The 25,479-nt window shown below is 40.6% G+C and overlaps 1 protein-coding gene across 1 annotated transcript; it reads right to left on the bottom strand.

The window, feature by feature from the left end:
• Window positions 1-468: 468 nt before the first annotated feature.
• On the bottom strand, window positions 469-24,124 carry katnb1 (katanin p80 (WD repeat containing) subunit B 1). The gene is made up of 20 exons (XM_080444807.1): window positions 24,012-24,124; window positions 22,459-22,547; window positions 22,229-22,359; window positions 18,261-18,378; window positions 17,815-17,915; window positions 15,825-15,866; window positions 14,048-14,131; window positions 12,111-12,226; window positions 11,947-12,018; window positions 10,869-11,019; window positions 7,231-7,418; window positions 6,256-6,410; window positions 5,752-5,802; window positions 4,860-4,924; window positions 3,949-4,191; window positions 3,121-3,264; window positions 2,343-2,419; window positions 2,165-2,239; window positions 1,377-1,493; window positions 469-981 (listed from the first exon to the last, which is right to left on the bottom strand). Exons 2-20 carry the CDS (start codon window positions 22,505-22,507, stop codon window positions 846-848), a joined length of 2,115 nt encoding a protein of 704 aa, XP_080300933.1. The 5' UTR covers window positions 22,508-22,547; window positions 24,012-24,124; the 3' UTR covers window positions 469-845.
• Between the last annotated feature and the right edge of the window lie 1,355 nt (window positions 24,125-25,479).

Below are 25,479 nucleotides of genomic sequence, written 5' to 3'. Positions count from 1 at the left end.
CAGACTTCGGGAGCAGGAAATGGATTCACAACAGAGCGGTGCCAGACCCAGATTGCAATTTTTTTTTGCACTGGGCAGATTTGTCTGGTCCCAGGCTGTTCTGAACTAGCCCACCTCTGAGATGCAGCGCAACTTAAGTAGACAGAAATGGTACCCACCTATAATGATTTCCTTTAAGTTTTGGTATCCCAGTTTGTAGTAATTTAATGAAAACCAAAACAAAGGCTATGATTGCATTTCCATCACTTAGCTTGTAGATGTTTTAAATAGACTAGAAATCTACGAGGCCCCCTCATTGGCCTACTGATTTAAATAATGTTTCTTTCCCTTATTTCAAATATTATAGGCAGGAAAATGTAAGAACTTTGGGTAGGGAAGGGAGTGAATTTTCCCCTTTTTTTTCTCTGAGCACACTGCGGCCTGGCAGAGACGATACATAAATAAATACAAAAAAGTATCACCTTTATACTTAACAATGGTCTTTATTCAAGAAATTATATACAGTATATATATAAAAAAAATCAGCAGTGGGGAAGAAACAGTGTCATCAGAACAATAACATCCTATTGAGCACACACAGTGTAAGAGTCAAAGTGTACAAAATCATTGAGTAGGCAGCTTGTTGGTGTGAAGGTCTTGTGTGATGATCCGGTAGCAGAGTTTGTATGGATTCATTGTATGGATTCATCTCACGTTCAGCCCTCATCCACCCTGATGTGTGTTTTAAATGATTGATTGCTCGGTTTAAGGAGTCAGGCACAAACACTACATCTCAGGGAATTCTTCAGACCACCATCTCACTAATTGGCTAGTCCATGACCAGCATCCCAAACTGGACTACTGCGTCAGTAGTCCAGCGGAGCCAGGAGAAGCTGGAGCTCTTTGAAGGTACTGCCGTGTCGCCCCACCTGGTCAGCCTTGTTCTTTACCACGTTACTGAGATTCTTGAGCTGCTTATAGCAGGCCTTGCATTTCTCGTGCCTGAAAACACAAAAACAACAAACATGTTTTGATAATACATTTGTAAATTTCTGACTACTGGGTGTGTCTGAAAGTGATGCAATATACAATACATTAATAGGTTTAAAATACTAGATTATTATTAATGACCAACTTCACCAAGTCACAAAAACTAGTGTTGCACTCTACAGGACTTGGTTGCACTGCTGGTCACACTCCAATCTTATTCCTCATTATTATTGTAGATAGAATAGCCTATATTGAGCCTCCAAAGGTGTGTTGTTTATCAAGCATCCAAACAAATAAGTCTTCCTTGCCAGCAACAATCAAATTACAATTCTACCATTGTTAAGGAAATGTCTACTCAATGACAATGATCTATTGTTTTTATATCAGTTTTAGAGATTGATAATCACCGCTCTTCTCGTGTGATGTCCACTCCGACAGATGGCGGTGCTTTGAGTGTGTCTGAGATAAGGGGCCAGAAACGCTTCAAGATCAGCTTCAGAGACAGGTAACCTGTCTGGATGTAACTATAACATCAAGACAAACATCAAAACAGGGTTAGAATGACCACCATTGGGCAGAACAAAGTTCACCCCATTTTTTTTTACTTCAACAGTACCAACAGTATTGTTCATAAAAGTGCAAAATGTATAGACAAAACTAAAACTGTTTTAAGATAGACAAAAAGTACAGTAGCATTCAAATAAAATAAATACAAAGTAAAACATTTTATAATAATTTTGATTATGTGTAAAACTATTTTCCAACAGCCATTTTTGTGCCTTTGGCAGAAAACACATCCCAAGTAAAACATTGTATTGTTGAATACTGAATACTAAGGTTAATGTTATTAACATGTCTGTATGTGGACGCTTAGATTAACCTCTCAGAGAGTACTTGCACTTGAACTTGAAAAAACTTCCCCCTGGAGCAAAAGCTAACCTAAGCAAACAGCTGACCAACAAGGGTTTTATTTATTTATACAGGAAATGGAACAGAAGCTGAACAGTCATTGTTGTTATTGCTGTCGGTTTGAAACATATAATTTACTGTATATATTTTCAAACATGTGACATAGATTTTCTTTTTGGTATGTGATGGGCCTGTTTTGTAGAGTATATCTATTCAACTGGGCAAGTGGGCATGGATACCGCTGCAGCAGATAACGACAATGGCATAACCCTCTGTCTTTGCTCACCTCTCGTATTTGCTGTGCAGTAGCTTTTCTATCTGCGGTAGGATGGAGGTACATAGGTCTAGTTTCCATAGTGCCCTAAGAGACAGAGAGAATACAGTAGTACAGTCTATAGGTAATACATCACTGAAGACGTGTGTGTGTGTGTGTGTGTGTGTGTGTGTTGGTCATGACAACTCACGGTTTAAGGTTTAGAATATTGAGAACGTCCACAATGATGCACATGTCATCAATGGCTACAGCGGTGTCCATGGCCACCTGAAAACAAACGTGAGCAAATAATAGCAACAACAAACTTTACATAGAATGAAGCTCAAACTTCTTTATTCCTCTTTATTGAAAACAATCGAATCCAAAGTTACAAAATGGACAAGCATGAGCAACCACTTTACAGCAGCTTAACATCCTCAACACTATGAACAATAACTGGTTGATGAACGCAAAAACTAAGTATGTGTGCACATGCTATGCAAGAGGCAGGTGCTATAATCAAGGTTCAAGGCACTTTAATCCAGTGGTTCTCAAACATTTTCCTGTCAAGGACCCCTACATTGATAGGTAGTTGGCCGCAGACCCCTATCTGAAAATGTTTTGTAGAGACCCCATGAGAAGATTTTTGTGTTAAAATCTTTCAAAATTATTTCAAATGTTTTCAATTTTTTTCAAAAATAGCTGATCTACAACCTAACGTGTCACGATTCAATTTTTAATAGCTTAATTTTGCTTTGAGAACCACGTCTTCAATCAATGTGGTCTAATGTTCCTTATGTTATATGTAATGTTGTCTAATGTTCCTCATGTTACAATGCTGCCTAATGTTCTTAATGTATATTACCTAATGTTATTAATTAATTATTTCCCTGAGCATTTTGGATATATAACACATTGTTCATGTTCATTACAGGAACTGCATAATGTAACTAGTTAACTGCGGTGGCTGCTGGTAGAACGGTATTTACCTTCACGTCGCCGCTGGCCCACGCAGCTCTCACCGTCTCCAAGTTCTTGATTCTGTTGGCCAACATCACACGCATGGTGTCGTGACCTTTACTCATCTGAGACAGGACCTCGTCATCGTTCAGGACAGTGGGGCTACGTGAGGACTGGAGGGACAGAGAGAGAGACCACTTCATTAAATGTGTACAAAGGAGATAAAGCTTTAAGAGTGTGTACACGTACTGGTCATTACTGCCGACCATTTTCCAAAGAATACCGCCATCTGTTCAATTGGGCAGTAATAATAAGATTATTCTTTTTCTTTTTTATTCAAACCTTCAGGTGATGAATCCGCCTTAAAATGATCTCCTTCTCTAGCTGATATTTCTATCACCATTAAGTCACGGATGAAATCATGAATTCAAACATCATGGATGTTTGAATTACATTCATAAATGGATTTTTTCTCCAAGGACTATTTTCGGATAGACTTTTCAAATCAATCCATGCATTCGACTGCATTATAATGCAACGATAATGGCTTCCTCGGAAATAAAAGGCTTTGGAAAATGGTCGGCAGTTATGTCAGGTGTACAATGAGTCATAGTAATTGGGCTAAACATACCAGATCAATAGATCATTTGTTTGTTTTTTATTGATCTCTCTTCCCCCTTGCCCCCCCCCCCCTTCTTCTTCTTCCCTTCCTCTTATGGAATTAACAAAAACAATGGAGCTTGCAGAAAAAAATAATCATCTATTTTACACCTGCAAACCTGTGATGTGACAATAAAGTTGATTCTGATCGATGGTACGGCCATTTAACAGTACTTGTTAATATACTCATTACTCACTGGTAAGAAATCAGCCACGTTGAGCCCTATGGGCTTGTTCCTGGCAGAGGGGATGACATTAGGTGGTGCTCTGGGCTTGGCAAGGGACGCCTGGGGTTCCGAGCGGGGAGCAGGAAGGGCCGAGACTGGGGGAGGAGGTCTTGCTGTGGGGATGGGACGCGGTGCTGAGGCGACCACCGTGGGTTCAACCCGTTGGACAGGAGTGGACGACGCCATTGGGAGGATGTCCCTCAACTGGCCAGGCTGTGGAGAGATGCATTGTAGTAGTGGGGTCTGTTTGGGTGAGCGGCAGGCTTTATATAGAGTGACTCACACTGAGGCTGAATGATTGGGTGCCTTTAAAAACCAGTCAATCAGTCATGTCATGTGACTTTTGTCTGTTTTACAGTGAGCCTGGGGACAGGATATGCAGCCAAATTCACAAGAAATGTTCTATTGGATGAGAACAAAACTGATATGTTTATACACTGAGTGGCTTCTGATTTTGCCTTTACTAAGACCCTTGTCTTTGTATAGGCAATAGTGCACAACCAGATATTCCCAAAACGTCTCTATAAAGCAGGGGTGTAACAGTTAAAGAAACTCATAGTTTGCCATGTACCTTGGCTTGTGGGTCAGAAAAAAAGGTAATAAGCAAACTTGATTGATGTCTTTATAGTATTAGCATTTGACATATGATATCAGGTATATCATCCCGGCTTTACTGGGAGTCACTGGTTTATAAGATACTGTATGGGAATGTTGTGCAAAGTGTCACGTTTCTAGGAGAGAGAGAGATAACAACATACAGTGCTTTGGTATTTGTTTGGTTGGGACTAACTGCAGGACAAGGCATGTACTCATTGGGAGTGTGAATACATTATTACTATCACACTATATTCTAAATAAATATAAGTGTACTATACACCCACCTGCTGTTTGTCGTGCATTGGTGTCATAACATCTGTCACTTGGCTGGATCTCACCACAAACCTATCTGTTTAGAGAAGAAAAACAAAAAGATGTAGAGAATGATGCAACCATCTTAAACGTAGGATGAAGCAGTACTGCAAAAAAAATGATTCTTCTTGCTTATCACATTTTTAGTTTAGTTTATTAGGACGTTTTTAAATCCTATGCCTTCCTGCTACATATGGCAATTCTCCAGATAGAAAATTGTCAAACTTGTATAAATGGAAGCTTGTCCATACTCCTCTATGTGCTGTTTGTCTGGTAAAAGAGGATACAGAACGTATGTTTGTTTCATGTCAATGCCTGAGTAACTTTTGGGACCAAGTTTCTGCTCTCAGTTTAAAGCAAAATTTACAGTAAAACACAAAAACAATTTGGGGTAAATTTGATATAAAATCAACAGCAAAACTGTCCATCTTTAAAATGTGGATAAGATATAAAGATGACCACCAAAGGTTTTATAAAGCAGTCTTTCTTTCAGAGTTGAAGTTAAGAATTAAAATGGATCTTCTGATGGATGAGTCTAGAGGTATTGGCTGATTAAAACACCCAAATGAAATGTTATTTTTATAATGATGCTGTTTTCTTCTCTGTATATATTTATTTTCTCTTTGTACAACGCATGTGTATATACACCCATGCTACTTTGATGTGCTTCTGCATCCTTTTATATGGTGTCTTCGATATAGTCGTAATTCTTTTTTTTATTATTATAAATTAGATTTAAACATTATCTCAAAAATGTAATTCAAAGTGAATCGATAGTTGCAGCACCTACAAATGAAGGAGCTTGTCTCCTACTGAGCACACAGTGCAGATTGCAGATGAGACACAGAGCTTTGGTTCACTCACCTTCCTCCAGCGGAGCAGGGAAAGGCTCACTGAACTTGGGAGGGGTGCGAGCTGACAGGAAGAGGAGAGGGATTCAGTAACCAAGTCAACACTATATACAGTAGTACCACATGCTGGAGTGCTCATTTAACTCCAAGAGTGTAAAGTTGACCCATAAGCATTTTTAAACCCTTGGGCCTCTAGTTTCAGGGAGATAAGGTAATTGCGTCAGCATCAGAAATACCACATCCACTGTGACAGGTTTTGTCTCACAATACTTCTGAATCTTGGAGCAGATGGGAGATTTTGTTAGCGTCTACATGAAACAATTACGAAATGTACGATATTTTGCATGAAGAAAATTGTCTTAAATGCCGGTAAAATATGGTCGTAAATTGCTTAGTGAATCGGGGCCATTGTTCTGGATTGTTGTTGGCCAATTGCTGCAGATTACCACCCTCAAACTAGGCCTCGGAGTTAACTTAACACTGAGGATGTTGCAGTTTACACATTGAGCAGACGTACACATGGCTGACTTGGGCGAGAAGATTTCCTTGTAATCCTCTGCATTGCGAATCTCAGCGATGGACTCCTTCTCCTTCTCCTCCTTTTCGTCCTCGCTGCTGGGGCTGCGGCGCTCGCCTTCTGGGCTCCATCGCTCCTGCCGCGCCTTCACCTTGCTGATGGCACAGAGGTAGCCGGCAACTCGTTTAGTATTCCAGCTGCACAGTTTGACTTTAAGGTCACCATATTTATGGAACAAACACTGATGGTGTCTTTATTGTAACAACTTTACATTTTCTCAATTAACTCATTCACTGCCAGAATAAATAATTAAATGAATCGCTTTTCTTACCTTTTCAAGTAGTCACAGAATATTTTTCTCCAGCATGATCGATCCCTTGATCGTTGCTAATCACGGGGGGGGGGTTTCACAGTGCTTCCGCGGGGGGAAAAAATGTCATTGCGACCCCACGTTCGCTTGTTATAGGCCGTTGAAAATAGCATGTCTCGCCACAAATGCATAGTAAAACACAAGAGGCGACATACAGGCCATTTCCCAAATACGTTAACCAGGAAGTGAATGGAGCAGTAAACCTTGGGATCTCGTGATCTCCTGGTTCTGCGTGCATCTGGGGATGAAATGGTCACTCATGTGTTAGCAAAGAGTGCCATCTAGTGGAAACACCCCAATATACCAAAAGGTTGTCAAAAACGTCCTTGGCAGTGAGGGCCTTTGGAAAAAAAAAAGTTGTTAAAAGTCGTCCTAGGCAGTGAATGAGTTCAAATGTTCCTAATGTTGGTTATTGACAATTCCCCAGTGCAGTCCCCGTCACTGCCAACCCCCATTGTTGGCCTGGGGAAGCCTCCTCCAGTATACAAGGTACTTTAAGTTGTAGCCAACCTCGGCTGCATACAAGGACAATCACGATCACTATGCCTACAAAACCTATAATCCACTTAATTTACATAAGGCTTTCTACTTGGGTGTTTTATTACCTCTGACTGCTGCATGTGGTGGTGGGTCTCTCATAGCTGCGCCTTAGTGTGGATCCTTTGGCGGGGGGCTCTGTGATCGGCTGGTTGTCCTGGACATGGCCTTGGATCTCAGAGCTGCCAGATTTCTTTACTCTGGTCAGGTCAACCACGTAGGACGACACGCTGGTAAGCTGGTGAGACACGCCGATCTGAGAGGAATCACAGTCAAGTTTATTTGGAAAATCTATCTAGCATCAGAAATATGCAAGGGGTCAAATGGCAAAAATATCCCCTGGCAACTCAAGATACAGTATGTCTGGAGTCACTACATTTACTAGTTCAGCTTTATAGTTGGCAGTTGAGTTGTCCCCACTATTGAGAGTAGCTGCTACTTTATCCCATAGACATCCTGGAATTGAGCTAAACTAGGCTAAGCTCGTCATTTAACATACTACTTTTTTCTGTGTGGAGTTTGCATGTTCTCTGTCCCTGTCCCCTAGGGTAGGTACCCTCACAAAAACATGCTCCCCCCTGTCAGGTGACAAGAAGGTCAGTTGGCTCTCATGCATTGAAGTAGGCATGAGGGAGTGTAGTGCCCAGGATTACATAGACAATTGGCACTGGGTGTAAAAAATGGGGGTACAAAATCGTGGGATAAAAATTCATACTTTTTTCACTGCACGTAGATGCATAAAAAAAGGCATTCAAGAGTCTGTCTGACTCTGAGTAAAGAATACAAATAGTCAAATTCCCTTTAGTCTTTCAAGGCGGAAACATTGGCTCCCGCAATTTCCAAATGCTTCCGCATACCTATCTGTAATGCATGACGCGCTGACAATTGGTAGTAAATAAGGTGGATATTTATCATTTCTGCATTTCCGTATCCCCTGTGCAGTCACTTAAGTAACTCCTTGTGAAAAACAAACTTGTAGCTCAGTTAAACTAGAAAAGGACGCTCCTCTGAGCACAGGTCTTTGCCAGGCTGGGTAGCTTATCGAGGGTTGTGTCAGTTGTGGGATACAGTCGGCAGGATGCGAGAAACTGCAGGGGGAAAATAGTGCTTCTATGGCATGGTTCAACTTTTCCCATCTGTGGTGCCCCCTATGGGCAGAAGAGAAAGCACTTCTGGAGGTGCGCTCTACAGAGGCCCCTCAAGACATGATTCCAATTTGGGGTAGATTGGATGTGGGATTCATGTTATATGGCGATTTCTTTTTTTTTTTAAAGAAACTGACCCCACCCACAAATGTATGAAGGCAATTACAGACAAACGGTATGAAGTATCAAAACCCTGTTTGACAGTCATTGTCACATGGCTCACAAGATCATTCATCTAATTTGGTGAATTTTTTTTATACATTTCTGCAACAATCGGTGACATTTGTAGCATTTGTGGTGCATCTTATGGGTGTAATTGAAATTGTCTTGGCTGTGCGTTGTTTAGAGGCCGTTCAATGTGCGATTTTTGGTAATTTGGTAGAGAGCAGACTGTGTTCTTGATTTTTGCCTATTCTTTGTATAATAGCCCCCTCCCGCAAACTTTGGAAGGTAATCATAGCTAATTGGAATAGAATATGAAAAGTCTGAATGATATATGCTCATCACATGAATCTGTGAGAGTAGTATGAAAAAGTGTGTTTCAAAGAAAATGCAAAGCACAAAATCTAGTTATATGGTGAGATGCTTCATAATCCAAGGAATCCAGGGAAAACAAAATATTTTGAGTTATAAGTTATAATTGTAAGTCGCTTTGGATAAAAGTGTCTGCTAAATGACTGTAATGTAATGTAACTAGAAGTTCTGCCCGCTACGCGGGCAGAACGTCTAGTGCCCCCCCCTACCTCCCCCTACCTCCCCCCCCCAACCCCCCCAAAGAAAGAAGTGTTTGGGGGTACAAATCATGGGATTAAAAAAAAAAAAAATACCCAGAGCGTCCGCCCCCCCCCCCCCAGGGGTCCCTGGAGACCCAAGGGTCTCCAGGCCGTGACCTACAGACACGGCGAAGGAAAACTGTAAAGCCACAGCCACACATGCAAGATGTTGCACATGAACTCTGCAGCCGCACTGAGGCGCTCCAACACAAACACACAAACATGACAAACAAATTACGTCCGGGCTTAATTAAGCGAGGGCTTGCTTATTTTGGGGTTAAAAAATTGTGGGAGAAAAAAGGTCCCCCAAAAAAGTTTACATTTTTTTAAAATAATTTTACTCCCAGGGGCCCTGGGAGTCTTGGGGACCCCCACGAAACATTGCAGACCCCCGTGAAACATCGCGGACCCCATCGGCTGTTTTTTTTTTTTCATGAAGTAATGTCCCCCAAAAAAGTTTTTTAATTGTTGTAAATAATTTTTCTCCCAGGGGGTCCGCGGACCCCCGTGAAACATCGCGACCCCATCGGCTGTTTTTTTTTTGCAATACAAAGCCTTGACTACAGCACAACAGATCTGTGTGTGTGTGTAGGCTCTGTCATGATTAATTAACCACACATATGAAGTGAAACAACTGAATTATATCCAAACCATATGTTATAAGTGAATTCCTTGCCTCAAAGAAGAAGTTTGAGAGCGTTTAATAAGCGAAAATAAGAAGTGCAGTAGTGCACCCTGACTCGCACAACCAACAATGGATGCCGTTCGTATTTTTTCAGGCTGCGAACTCGCCACCTGATTGGCCAACATTTGCTGTCAATCACAGAACGATGAGCGACGTTGCCATGTCCAGGAGTTGTAAGCGTGAAGTGGGTGTAAATTGGTTAGAGAAAGTGCGTTTAATAATATATAACATGTATAAAGAATATATGGAAAGGTCCATAGGCATAGGTATGTTATTATATAGATCCAGCGTGTCTGTCCCCATCTGTGGTGTTTTTGGCATCAACCTGGTGGCTTGTTGCTGGCCTTTTGTCTTCCTGAGGAAAAATCACGGAGCGGATTGCGTATTACTGTCGCGCAACCTGGCAACGTCTGTGAGGCTCCTAAAAGGTCTCACCTTCCGGTGTGTCGGTAATGTGTGGGGAATTTTGTGTTGGACGGATTTAATTATGGTGTGAGGGGGCAAATGTGTGTTGAGCAATGAAAAGTGGACGAATAACTGCGTGAATGAATTGCGCACGTTGTGACTGGTGTTGTAGTGACATGTGAGATGTTATTGTGGTTATTTCGCCGAAACAAATGATTAAAAATGAAGTGCCTTCAGTCGCACCACAGGAAGGGCTGACTTTCCTTAAATGTATATAGGACTAGAAGTACGTCTAGTGCCCCCCCCTACCCCCCCCCAAAGAAAAAAGTGTTTGGGGGTACAAAATCATGGGATAAAAAAAATAAAAAAATACCCAGAGCGTCCCCCCCCCCCCCACCCTTAGGGGTCCCTGGAGACCCTTGGGTCGGATAAGCCAAAATGCAAAGTCGCCTGTTACAGGGTCTTCCTTGGCCTACTGGGAATGTGCATGCAAGGTATGGTGATCGGTCCAGCAGTGTTTGACAATCTTACAAGATATTCTAAAATACATTTTGTGAACACTGTATCGTGGTGTTGGTCGAATCCCTTCCAGTCTGATCTTTCAGCCTGTAACGGTGTTCAAATTTTAACGGGCTGAATCACAGACTAAATTCCCTTTAACAACAGTAGTGTTTTTAGGACTGGATGATCCTACATACCAGCTGGTTGTTGCAGATGGACAGGTCGGCCACCTTGCCCCAGCCCACTGGCACCACGTCAAAGCAGCAGTCTGGCTCCCAACCGTAGACATGCAGCGAGTCCACACTCCCACTGTACACGCAGCTACCATCTGGGTTGAACGCAACACACCTGCAAGTACAGAGACGGAGGATAAATAACATTGGAGGGATGGTCCAACCAAACGCACGTTTAAATGGAAAGGCAAAACAACACACGTGACTAAAGCTGGACAAGATATACATTTCTCCAAATTATTATAAATAGAAGTTTGGGACGCTTTGCGGCCCTCACATCTAGGCCCGATCAGGTACATCACAGCTACGTTGCACCAGTGATCCAACTGATATGGCCATATATGGAGATGCGCAGTAGGGTGCTGTGGCTAAAATGTGAAATGTAGTTTTATATTAACTGTACAATATGTAAGTACATTGAAGATGGGGAAAGAAGCCTAGGTATTAGCCAGAGCACTGATCAATAGTCTGTGGCAAGTTTGGAGGCAAATGGAGTGATCGTGTGCTGACCAACCCCGGACGTACATTGGTGGTCATTTTATTTTCAATTATAGTAGTTTTTAGGATTTAGGATTAGGATAGGATTAATATAATACACCACAATTATCTCTTACCTATTGCTCCATTGCTTCCCGTTTAGCCTGTCAGTTTTCCAATAGAAAGTGCTGCTTACCATTAACATTGCATAACAAATGAAGTTTTTCCTTTGCTATCCTTTCATTTATTTATTTCATGGCTTCCATTACCCCCAACTGAACCAATTCATTAACCACTTTCAACCTGCTGTCCCTATTTAGGGCATGTCATCATAAGCGAAACGTTTAAATGGTCAAAGGTTGCAAAAATAGCCAGAGGCTGTACTCCTCCTTACACCCACCCTATGACCAAAGTGGGTTGAACCGAACGACCGTCATTGATATCCCTACTAGCCCATAAAAGCATAGATAAAAAGTAAGGGTAAACATGACAAAATTAACATTAAAAAGCGGTTTCATATATATCAGGATAACACTTAAGTCACACTGACTGGCACCATACACACCTGACAGGCCCCGTCTCTCCCTCTGAAGAGCCGATCATGCTGAATTTCTCTAAATCCCACATTTTGATTGTCCTGTAATACACAAACACAACAGTAATCTTTTTTTTTTAAAACTGTATGGGGAAACTATGGCCTTAAAATACAGATGTGGGTCTCTGTTGTACCTGTCTGAGCTGCCTGATGCCAGCAGATATTCTGTAGGGTGGAACTGAACAATGTTGACAGGTCCGCTGTGAGCTGTGAACTCTGTGATCACCTTCCCCGCAGTTAGGTCCCAAAGCTAAAATGTCAAAGAGACATTGTGAAAAATAGAAGACATTGGTGATGTTGACAAACAAGTAAATGCCTTTGTACTTTGTAATTTAAGATACAAATAAAAATTTGGTTGAAACTTAGATGCCATCTGCTTCTAAGTTGCAACAAGCTCAATTAACAGTCTATTCACGAAACCAAAAAGTCCTATCTGATTGTATTAAACAACTTAAATTCACCAATATTGCAGCTGGACGGAAAGCTTGGGCAACTTTCTGTTAATAAACTCTGTGTAGTCATGATTTGTTCTCTGTGTTCGAGTTTGAAAGCACTCATTTTAAATCACTCCACGTCGATGTTGAGTGGTTACATCGAGCGTTTCCAAACTTGAACACATGCTTATAACATGACAACGGTGGATTTTTTTAAACAAAGTCTTGCCAGAGACAAAGAGGATAACCCAAGATGTCCGTACAGTTGCAATATTGATGAGTTTTGTTGTCATTTAATACAATTAGATAGGACTTTTCTGTTTTGTTTAGACATAATGCTGACCTCATTACAGTATGTCCAAACCCCTAACTGCAGTGGGCCATGTAGAGTTGATTGTAATACATTAATACACTGTTAACTAATTAAATTATTATTAACTAGAAAAAGTGCTCCTTGGAGCACAGGTCTCCGCCAGGTCAGGTAGGTTATTGTGGCCTCCTGGTGGCGCTATAATAGGCCAATGTGAAAAGGGTGGCATTTCTTCCTCGGCCTAGTGGGAATTCATGATTTGAGGCATTTTGTTCCAAACATGTGTTTTGCTAAAGTAGACCTGCTGGTGGCGCTATAACAGGGCAATGTGAAAAGGGTGGCATTTCTTCCGCGGCCTAGTGGGAATGTGCGTGCAAACTTTCAGGGAAATCTCACGCCGCGTTCATGATTTGAGACATTTTGTTCAAAACGGACCAATCCTGCAAACTTTGGAAGCCAACCTTTGCCAATCAGGATGGAATATGAAATATCGGACAGATGCGTCTTGATCACATGACTATAGAGATACTGTGTACCGATTTGCGTGATGTTTGGATAAAATCTGAAGGATTAATATCCAAAAATGTATTTGACATAAGTCGGCCTCCTGGTGGCGCTGTAAAAAGCAGATGTGAAAAATGCAGTGCAGATGTTTTTCCTTGGCTTCTAGGGAGTGTGCGTGCAAAGTTTCACGCAGATCGGTGCAGTTATAGTTAAAAATGCAAATCGGCCTGTTATAGCGCCACCATGAGGCTGATTTGAAAAGTTTTAAGTGGCATTTCTTCCTCTGCCTAGTGGGAATGTGCGTGTGCAATTTTATGGAAATGGCAAGCTGCGTTCATGATTTGAGGCAGTTTGTTCAAAACTCACCAATCCTGCAAACTTTGGAAGCCAACCTTAGCCAATGAGGATGGAATATGGGAAATTGAACAGATCCGGGTTGATCACATGACTATAGAGATACTGTGTACCGATTTGCATGACGTTTAGTTAAAAGCTATAGGAGTAATAGGACAATATGGGTTTTGCACAAATCGGCCTCCTGGTGGCGCTATAACAGGCCCATGTGAAAAAATTGGGGCAGAGGTTCTGAATTGGCATCCAGGGAGTGTGTGTGCACAGTTTCGGAGCGACCGGGCCAACGGTGCCAGAGATTAGCTGCTAACACACAGACAGGACACACGGACGGACGGACGGACACACGGACGGACGGACGGACGGACAGGGGCGAAAACATACTCTCTCGCCATGCCTTTCGGCCTGGCGGAGACAATAATAACAATCATCATTAATCATAAGAATAGTCTTTGGTGTATAGGTGTGGTACCTTAATGGTGCTGTCATCACTAGCAGATGCCAACCATTTTCCATCTGGGCTGAAAGCCACGCATCTCACTGCCTGGGTGTGACCCTGCAGAAAAAAAAAAAATCACACCCAGTGTGAAGAGAGTGGTGCCTTTCATGAGTTCATTTCATTAGTTACTTTTTACAGACTTTGATGACTTCAATGTATTTTTACTCATTTTAAGTACTTTAAAATGTTTGTACAGATTTGTACGTGTTTTTACTCATTTTAACATCTTTTAAGTATTTACGCATTTTAAGTATTTTTACTCATTTAAAGTATTTTTACTCAGTTTAGGAACTTTAAAGTATTTGTACTCATAAGTGTGTGTGTGTGTACTGTACTGTACTGTACCTGTAAACTGTACTGTACGTACTGTACTGTCTGTACTGTGCGGTCTGTACTGTACCTCTACCTCTACCTGTACTGTACTGTACCTGTACCTGTACCGTACTGTACCTGTACTGTACGGTCTGTACTGTACCTGTACCGTACTGTACTGTACCTGTACTGTACGGTCTGTACTGTACTGTACGGTCTGTACTGTACCTGTACCTGTATGGTTGCATCTTTGTGTTGCAATCAGCCGCAGCTGTTGAGGCTGTGCTCAAACATACAGAGAGGCCGTGCTCATACGGACACACAGACGGACAGACGGACACACAGACGGACACACAGACACGGTCAAATGTAGGAGTGGTTGGCACCACTCAATAACAACAAAAACACATTAAAGTTGTTTCTGGCTTTTCACCTTATCCTCCATGACTGTGTAGGCGCCTGTGTAGCAAAAGCTGCTGTGATTTACCCAATGGGTAATGGAAGTGAAAAGGTCAGCTCATACATCACATGGGTACTGTTCATCTAAAGTCAAATTCATTGTTCGTGTGTGGGGGTATCTTTCTATTATTTATTAATTATTTTATTTTTTTCTTCCCTTTTTTCTCTCTTTGGATGGGGGAACTGGGAAGCCGGATGGGGCATATGGTGTTCATACAGTATGTTCACGTTTTCTAATCTTTGTAATTGTGTGCGTTCTTCCCGTGCTGAATTATGAAGCTTGAAAGGTGCTTTAGGCCAAATACTATGTATATTATAAAGCATACACCCCAAACCTTTGACTCACACAAAATAGGGGTTGACACTAAGGTCTCAGAGGCACTTGCCCGTTGGGCAAGTACAGGTCATGTTCTACATGCCCACAGGTCATGTCCACTTGCCGAAAAGTAAATTGTCTATTATAAAATGATAGGTCAAATTCAAATTACCATTCATTTCAAAATAAATAAATACTAGTATTTTATTTCAACCTCTCGAATAAGTAGCTTGTGGATAGCGCATCATTGATTGGTATTGGGTTCAAACATACAAGATATCACATTATTAAGCATTATTTATTATTATTATTTATTTACATGCAGACACACTTACACCAGCAGCAGCTGACTAAATTAGCTGCAGACCTTTGGCAATTGCTAAAGTGGATAACAGGAAGCCCAGCTACTGGCTATAAATGCTTATTGTGACACTGTCAGTGTAATCAGATCACAAGGCTAAGGAGGCACTTCATGACACCTGAATGTCTGGAGGACCAAATATAAAATGCAGTAGAGGACTACTGCCTCGGTTACTTAGCATTTTATATTTGGTCATCTATGCACAAAAGAGAAAAAATAAATCTTCAATTCACTAGTCACTACACAAGTTAATACACATTGCAAAGTAGTGCTTGTCACACACACAAACACACACAGCTTACCTTATACCTATACACACATCCTTTCCGCCGTAAATCCCATAGCTGAAAGAAAGGAACAAAATAGAGTCAATTTTACGATTCTCCTGATTGTTTACAAAGTTCTTAATAGTTTAACCCCTCCTCCTACCTCTAGGTCCCACAGGTCAGCTCACTTGGGTCTCCTAGTGGGGCTCAGACCATAGACATAAAAAGGTACTGTAGACACCGCTTTGAATTCTGGGGCTGAATGGCACCATATTATGGAGAGGAAACTACAATGGGAATGCGCAGCAGCTTGGAACTTGCCTCAAGTTATATTTTATGCAACTCCATTCAGCGAAGACGCCGGGAGGAGGCACTGTGATTGGCCAGTAGTCGTGATAGACAGTTAGTGTTTGTTTTAACTGTTTATCTGGGTTCTGTTTTTATTTGTGCCTTTGAGCTGTATGAATTTGACTTTTTTAGGATCACTTATCATTACAGAAATGTTTTATCGATTGCTTTTATTACGTTATTGATTGCTTTTATTACGGTATACAGATTTTGCATAGAAGCCATGGGAAATTATTTTATTTTTCAAAAAGAATAATATTTTATATTAAAGGGATATTTCACTTTCAAAAAAACTTTTGCTCATTTTATCGTCTACTCAGGCTTTTGTGAGCCCCCCAGACAGTTTTTAAGTTGCTCGATTCAGTATTTAGATATTTGATATTCATTTTATCAGACACGCCCCCTTCCTATACAAACCCATTATAACTTCAAACTCAATTTTAACCATGTTAGTTTCCAGGGACGTGCAGAAGGATTTGGAGAGGCAGGGGCTGGAATTTCAAAAGGGCACCTATTGGACTTTACGAACAATTACCATACTTTTAGGCCCAAAAACCCGAAACAGTATCATAACGTGCTTAATGTCCTCAAAGTCACGCACTCAACAAGCTTTGAACTGAGCAGATTGGACCTTCCGTTCCAGAGATAATGGCCAAAACAACTTGAAAACGGCCACTTTCGCCGGTTTTCGATCGCGATTTTCGATTGAAATTTTGGTCATTGTCGCCCGTTTTTCTTTAATAACACAGGCTAGGAAGGTCGCACGGCGACAAACTAGATACCTGAGGAAAGTTCACTTTGAGCTGCATCCAACACATCCACTGCTATTTCCGTCCGCTTTACCGATAGGCCGCAAGGGGCAGTTGAAATTATTTTTTGGGTTTGAAAAAAAAAAAAAAAAAAACAGTCTGGAGAGGGCACTTTTTTACCGACGGGTAAAAGGGCAGGGGCTGAAGCCCCCTTTCATGTCTATGTGTGCACGTGCATGTTAGTTTCATCAAAAACACCCGTCCTTGGTTTTGGTGACTCATACCGCCCCCCTAATACACGAGGGGGCCGTGTTTTTTCAATTACTTTTTTCATTTATTTTTTATATTTTTTTGGGAAAATGAAACAAATAAAATACAATAAAAAAATAAAATAAAGTAAATGAAAAAAATTATCGGAAAAACACGGCCCCCTCACGCATTAGGAGGGCAGGGTGAGTCACCAGAACCAAGGACGGGTGTTTTTGATGAATCTAACATGGTTAAAATGGAGTTTGAAGTTACAATGGGTTTGTATAGGAAGGGGGCGTGTCTGATAAAATGAATATCAAATATCTAAATACTGAATCAAGCAACTTAAAAACTGTCTGGGGGGCTCACAAAAGCCTGAGTAGACGATGAAATGAGCAAAAGTTTTTTTGAAAGTGAAATACCCCTTTAATATGAATCCACTGGGAACATTTTTACACATCTTACAACAATGGATGAACAAGAACGTAAACATTCTCAACAGCCTTAAACATTCTCAAGTCAACAGCTTTACATTTTCACCCATATTTAAGAGATGTGCTGCATCTCTTTGATGTAATCCATTTAAAAAATAAATTCTAATTCCTGCCCGAGAACAATATTCATTCACTTTAGTATGAAAGTAATATTTCTAAATGGCTCTAACACACACACACACACACCTTGATATCTGTGGCCATGGACCCTGAAGCCAAGTAATCCCCAAAGGGATGGAAATCCAGGCTGGAAATGTTGGCCTTGTGTCCCGGCAGAGTCCGTAAGACTGAAGAGAATAAGAACAAAGAAAACCAAACCACTGTGAAACGTGTTCTGCTGGTTTTCTATCATACCAGTATGCCTTGTACAGCTGGTTTTCATATCTACAAGGACCCACAGTACTTCTTGTTTTCTGTCTTACCAGGACCCTAGTATTTCTGGTTTTCTGTCATACCAGGACCCCTAGTAATGCTGATTTTCCTCTCCCCAAGTACTGCTGGTTTTCTACCCAAACAGGACTACTAGTACACTGACTTTCTATTATAACAGTATTCTATCATACCAGAGACACACATATTAACATACATGCAGATACACACCCACACAAGCAAAATAATGAATTCAGTCTCACTCTTAGCAGCCTCCAAGTCCCAAACACGCAGGGATCCTGACTGTGAACCTGCCACGACCTGCTCCTCCGAACCTTTGAACTGCACACACTCCACTGGGTTACTGTGACCTGTCAAACTCTGAGAAGGATTTCCAGAAGAAGAAAAAAAAGAAGTGATGGAACTGCAAACTAATCAGAATTATTTTATGAGCATTTTTATTCCGATTCATTAAACATTCTATTTCAAGTGTCCTTTCAGCCATATAAGCAATGTCAATCAATTTCTCTAAATCTTCCAGCTTCTGTCCCTTCCTTGTATCCCCTTTAAAACTGTTTCACACAAGTATGATGTGGAAATGTGACACGGATTTACGGAATACCACGGTTCTAATTTTCTGCATGCAAAACATTCACACCTGCATAGAGTTCTCAAATTCTACCCGAACCCGGCCCGACCCGACGCTTTCGGGCCGAGCCGGGCCTCAAAAGTATGCTAATTGGTCGGGCCGAGACGAGCCTCGGGCTCCATGAAAAAAAAAAAAAAAAAAATTATGAATTTTTATTTATCTTTATAATATATTTTTGAATTCTGTTCTGTCTGAATGTGTATTTATCTATTATGAAGATGGCGCTGACGGTGCTGACTTACTGGCGTTAACTTGCACTGTGCTGCTCACGCTCACTGAGCCAGCAGCAGAGTGAGAGAGAGTAAAAAAAAGCGATTCTGGGCGAGCGTTCCGGTGGTAAACAGAACACTCGCCCCAAAACACACTCACCCCCATTCATTTCGCGGGCAGAGGCCGCCGGATTAGACCCGGGCGAGTGTGTTTGGGGACGAGCGTTCTTGTAATCCATTGCCGCATATGTAGCCATGGTTCACATTCATGTTTCAGGGCTACCGCATGATGCATCCATATCAAGGGCCCTTTTACTACAAAACCCACGGCAATTTCGGTCTACAGACAGTACACCAGCCTTCAACAATAGTGTGTACATTCAGTGGTCAGGTTCGTTCCCTTCGCTAAGCCCCACCCACTCCACTCTGTGACTGGTGGTGCGAAGTTAGTCAGCGCCTGGCACACTCTGCTTCTCACCCATTGACTTGCATGTTAAATGACAGCTTTTCCCCTTAAAGATAATCGATAATTTCAGCAGCAATAGCTTCAAAATCTCTTCTAAATCTAGTCAACAAGGCCTGCAGTAGGCTATGCACTGGACAAATGTGCATGACATTATTTCAATAAACTAAAAACACGGGAAATGTTAGAGGGAGTAATAGCCATGGATACACGACGGTCGTCTGTCTCGTCCGTCATGGATGAACTTCAACCTGGTGTTTGCACTTTCTCCATTTATAGCCCGTACATCTACAGAAACATTCATATGTCAAATATAAAGTGCTTATCCCATGGCCGCGGATGTTACATTTATGTACGGGCTCTCAGAAGTACCCGTATCATCCGTATTGTTCAATAAAAAGCATTTTAATCTGATCGGTGGCCATTTTCTCCATATACTTTCAACCAAGCGACCCTATCGGTTGGTAGGTGTATTGCACTCTGATACATTATAACTCTATGATAAAATGGCCACCGATCGGATTAAAATGCTTTTTATTGAACAATACAGAATATACGGGTACTTTTGAGAGTCCCGTGCATCATTTTAACATCCGTGGCCATAGGGTAAGCAATTTATATTTGAAATCTGAACGTTTCTATAGATGTACGGACCGTAAATGGAGAAAGTGCAAACACCTGGTTGAAGTTGATCCATGACTGTAACGGGAGTTTTCATGTACCGCAGGGTAAGACTACAGTAGCAGTTAATAAATAGACGAACAAATGAATAAATATACTTTAACGTGGGGAATCCGAAACAGGCAGCGATGTGATTCTGAATTTTGTTATGATTACGGTGATTAGTGACAACACCTGGGCGAGTGAGTCGTGTAACTTTCCCGACGTTAAACTGTGTATGTGTTCAACAACACAACCATGCAGCCTTGCAGTTTAAACGCAGATTTCAGCTTGGGAAAATAACCCTCCAACGGTTTTGGGTACGTGGAATCTGTTGCTGGTTCATAGTCATTAGTCACCATTGCGTTATCGTGGTATTATTCCTGTTCTTGCTATTATGTTGCAAATGATTGTGTGTGTGTGTGTGTGTGTGTGTGTGTGTGTGTGTGTGTGTGTGTGTGTGTGTGTGTGTGTGTGTGTGTGTGTGTGTGTGTGTGTGTGTGTGTGTGTGTGTGTGTGTGTGTGTGTGTGTGTGTGTGTGTGTGTGTGTGTGTGTGTGTGTGTGTGTGTGTCAAAGACTCGGTCGAGAGAGGCAGAGAAATGCAGACGATGCCTTGCATTGCACAGAGGTGCGTGAGCAAGACAAGGATTTAACTTCATTTAAATCAGCACAGTGTAAGCACAGTGTAAGTTAATGTCAGTCAGCGCCGTCAGCGCCATCTTCATAATAGATAAATAGTATTTAAAAATATTTTTAATATTATTATTCTGTTCTGAATGTGTATTTATTAAATACACATTCAGAACAGAATAATAATATTAAAAATATTTTTAAAACAAATAAAAAATCTTCTCTTTTTTTTCCCCCTCGGGTTTTTTTCGGGTTTCGGGCCTAACATGATGGAAATAGTCGGGTTCGGGCCGAGCCTCGGGCCTGCCCAGTCGGGCCCAGTTAGGGCCGAGCCTTAATTTTCAGGCCCGTTGAGAACTCTACACCTGCAGTGCTTGATGATGCAGTCAGTTAGCCATGTATGTGTACTAAATATCACGACCCAATCAAATGATATACTGAGCAATATACTGACTTCTCCAATGTACCGTATATCTTATCTTTATCAAGAATATAAACAGGGTCAAACAGGGTTGTGAGATTCCATACTAATTGCCTGTAATTGGAAACTGTTTAGACAAATAAGTCTTTAAGCAAGACTTAGCTATATTTAGCATATTATTATTATCATTATTGCGATTGGTCTCCCTTTTGCTCCGGTAAACCGTTTCTGAAATATTAGATCGACTGTACATGAAATAGCATGGGGACAAGTTTATGACGATAGCCTCCAGTTTTCGTTTGGGGATTTCCACCGTGGCCAGTGGCCACCATTATTCAAGACACCTGCAACCAGATCTGGGAGCTTATGATAGTGCTATGACGCCGGTGCCCGCGGAGGAGAAATTGAGGAACACTGCCCACACGTTCCCTCCCACGTTCACAAATTACAAAGCCATATTCTCCATAGTCCTGGCCCTTGTGAATGCAGACTATAGGTTTCTTGTTGTTAAAGTGGGTGCATGTATTGTACAGTATGGCAGCAACAGTCTGAGGATTTTAACCAAAACTGCACTTGCTCCCCAAAATGTCCCTGTCTTTTTAGCTGATGAGGAACTTCCTCTGAAAACTCCTCAAGTCAATACACTCATACGATTCTAAACCAGTGAAAGTACTGGTCTGGCCTGCCTTATTCACATCCCCTTGACCTCTGCTTTATGTTAGGCTATGGCAACTCTCGCACAACAAAAAGATCATTAATCATTTTGAGTCGACATGAAATAAGAATATGTTATTGCTTGTTGGCTGACAAGTAAGCAAGGATTGACAGATACAATGAAATCCAGCTAAATTTGATAATGAGACACTAATTTCATGAGACGCACAGTGTGATAGAAATGATCATCTAACGGCATCTTTCGGGCCAAGAATCTGGCATGTATAAGCTTAAGTATTTTATTGGTTAAACATTGCTGTGGAATTTGCATACAGAATTCCACAGCAACTGCGGTGGGTCTGAAAGAATGTTTGTTTTTAGTGCCTGGTTAACATAAAGCTGTGCCTGGGCGAAAGGTATTTTAATCCATGTTATTAAGACACTTGATTTATTTTAGATAGATTGTATATGTTATAGAGGTAAGTTGAATAGTTGTCTGATTAAGGAGATTTACAATAACAATACTGATTGAACCATGTCATACCATAACACAGTTGGGTTTGCTGACGGAGTAGATGTTGACTCTACCGTCCTCCCCGCCAGTAGCCAGCAGCCGGCCTGATCTTTTCCCCAGAACCAGAGAGGACACGTTGCCGGAATGGGCCACAAACTCCTCTGCAAACAAATTGAAACAAAAAACACAATAATCATCTTTTATCTCATAGAGCCTCTACTGCACAACCATACTGGAATAGATAATGGATGATAACTTACGCAATCGCCAAGACATTTTGGTGGTGGTGGTGGCAGCAACTGCAGCCATGATGGTGACACTCTGGAGGCTGCTATTCCTTTGTTATTATCTATAGCACAAACATTAGCTCATCATCCATCAGGCAGCAGGAGACTATGAGCATAATCCATGTTAAGTCACAGTCTTAAACATGACAGAGAGACAAACACCACATTCCCTTTACATACTCTGGAGTAGGGCTGAATTATCATTTCAGCTTCAACAAATCAGTCATATTTAGCAATAACTCTTTTACTGCGTGAAAGAAACGTTAGCATGTTTTGCATGAATCATCACTGTCTGGTGGTCTATCAGAGAAATAACACAATTTAGTATGATTTAATGACTAATAAGGTCTTGCACCCTGCTCTGTGTGTACAGTACACTGTCAGGTGCCATGTGGAGTGAACTTTAATTTAATTCCCTTCTCTGAAATCACCTTAACCATTGCATTCTTAAAACATTGCGCTAACGAAGTTAAAAGCTGCATATCTTCAGAAATTCTACATCTCCATATTACAACAGTGTCATTCTTCCCCAAAAATCAACCCAGGTCTGGAGCAGTGGTTACCAAACTGAAATTGCTGGTTTTCCGTCCTACATGGGGCCCTAGAACTGCTGGTCCTAATTTGACAAGGACCCTTTTATTTGTATATTCTAATTTAACAGAACCCCTTGTGCTGCTGGTTTTGTATCCTAGGAGGAGGACTCAAGTAATTATGTTGTCGCATTACAACACTATAATCCAGCAGTACTAAAGGTCCCAGCAGGCTGGGTACCACTGATCTGAGTGCTTCTTAAATACAGTAGCTGCCATTGAGAGGAGACGTAAACAAAAACAAAACTTTAGTTATTAGTTACTTTGTAGATTTTGATTATCATTACAAAACATACATTAACCACTTCAGTTCTACATACATTTGGGCCATTTGAAAATAGCAGATCTACAAGCTCATGGCGATGTGACACATTGTGAGCTTGCAGATCTGCTATTTTCAAAATATTTGTATACATATTATACATTTGAAAACTTGTTAAATGGGATATTCTGCATAATGGATACTTTGATTACTTTCTACTTTTGATACTTCAAATACATTTTGATACCAATACCTTGTACTTTTACTCAGTGGTGGAAAGTAACTAAGTACATCTACTTAAGTACTGTACTTAAGTACAATTTTGAGGTATTTGTACTTTACTTGAGTATTTCCAATCTCCAATAGTTTTACTTCTGCTCCACTACATTTCAGAGGCAAATATTGTACTTTTACTCCACTACAATTTGAAAACTTTAGTTACTAGTTACTTTTGAGATATAAATTATGATATAACGAAACATACCTTAACCACTTTAGCCCAATTTTATACCTAGGCTACAACAATTATGAATCACATTAGGGTGTAAACCAGTCTATCCTGAATGTTAGCTGGAACGTACAGTTAGCAAACAAACATTAACAACATGATATCTATTTAACATGAAAGAAAACGTGAAGTATTACTAATAACTGACGTTACAAAGTGCCCGTACCTGCATTGTTGATGCATTTGTATTAGTAATGTGTGGAACAGAACAGTAAACAGATTATTATTGGTGCTGTCTGTCTGTCTGTCACTCGACACAACACCACTGTCAAGCAGTTTTGCCAGGTTTTGTGAGAGAAATAAGCAACCAGGTCTAGGAAAACAACCCCAAAAGAAGCAACTATTAGGCCACATGGGATCTTTAAACCTATATTATGGCATCGGTTATTTGAAAATAGTATTGCAATAAAATGTGCAATATGTTGCATATTTTTTGAAACATTCTAACAACACAAATGCTCCCTGTACGTGGCACAAAACATTTATGAAAATATTTGAGAACCACTGGTTTAAATAATAATTTAAAAACAAGTGGAAGCAAGTCTAAATAAGCAAGTAGACTTTAGAAACAAGCCCAAAAAACTGCAACCCGCAACTACCAATTTTTACAAGCAACTTTACAGAAAAAGAAGCCCAACGTCGCTTATAATAATAAGCCGACATGGCAACACTGCTGTCAAGTGTACCACAAACTAAACTAATAACTTCCGTTCACACTCTTAACATTAAAACCTTTTTGATGACATTTATTATGTGTTTTTAACTGTTAACTAAATTATTAATCCTTATTAATTTAAAACGACACGTGTTTAAATGAGATAATGTGTTGTCAGTTGTTTATACTGTATAAATGTTAATATAGTAATTTATCAAGCCAGCTTCGCTAGTGTGGTTTTTAGAGCGCTTCATTTCTGCTTTTATTTTGAAGGTGAAATGAATTGTTTCTGGTCGCTCTGTGGCAACACTGACACCTACCCCCTAGCAACTGGACACACACATATTTTCAATTATCAAAAAAAAATGCTTTTTACGAAACCATAAACATGTTCATTTGCAAGCTTATGCAGATATGCACCTGAAATAAAGACAATAATAAAGTGAAGCTGAACTTGAACTTGAACGTAGCCTACACAGTCACCTACTGTAAATGTACATGAAGAAGAAATGACCAGACTCCTTTGTATATACAGATGCAAAACAACCTGAGACAGGAGTGACAGGGTTTGGGGCAGTGGTGGAAAAAGTACTCAAATTCTTTACTTAAGTAAAAGTACCAATACTGCAATATATAAATACTTTGTTACAAGTAAAAGTCCAGAATTAAAAATTGACTTGAGTAAAAGTACAAAAGTATTGGCGTCAAAATTTAAAGTAACAAAAGTAAAAGTACTAAAATGTTTGAAAATAGCCGATCTACAAGCTTTCGTGACGCGTTGTGAGCTTGTAGATCTGCTATTTTCAAATAGCCTAGGTATAAAATAGGGCTAAACTGGTTAATGTATGTTTTATAATGTAATAATTTATATCAGCAAAGTAACTAAAGTTTTCAAATAATTGTAGTGGAGTAAAAGTACAATATTTACCTCTGAGATGTAGTGGAGTAGAAGTAAAAGTATTGACTGACGTTTCGGTCT

This window comes from Gymnoscopelus braueri (genome assembly GCF_963280865.1).
Source record: "Gymnoscopelus braueri genome assembly, chromosome: 1".
In the NCBI taxonomy this organism is placed as follows: Eukaryota; Metazoa; Chordata; class Actinopteri; order Myctophiformes; family Myctophidae; genus Gymnoscopelus; species Gymnoscopelus braueri.
Note: the sequence above shows the minus strand (reverse complement) of the source record. Positions and strands in the feature narration are given on the sequence as shown.

Coding starts and splice junctions, on each gene's coding strand:
- katnb1 (XM_080444807.1), bottom strand. CDS start 22,507: ATGGCTGCAGTTGCTGCCACCACCACCACCAAAATGTCTTGGCGATTG. Junction 22,360..22,458: donor CAAAATGTCTTGGCGATTGC/GTAAGTTATCAT, acceptor ATTTGTTTGCAG/AGGAGTTTGTGGCCCATTCC. Junction 14,132..15,824: donor GATGTGTGTATAGGTATAAG/GTAAGCTGTGTG, acceptor TTTTTTCTGCAG/GGTCACACCCAGGCAGTGAG.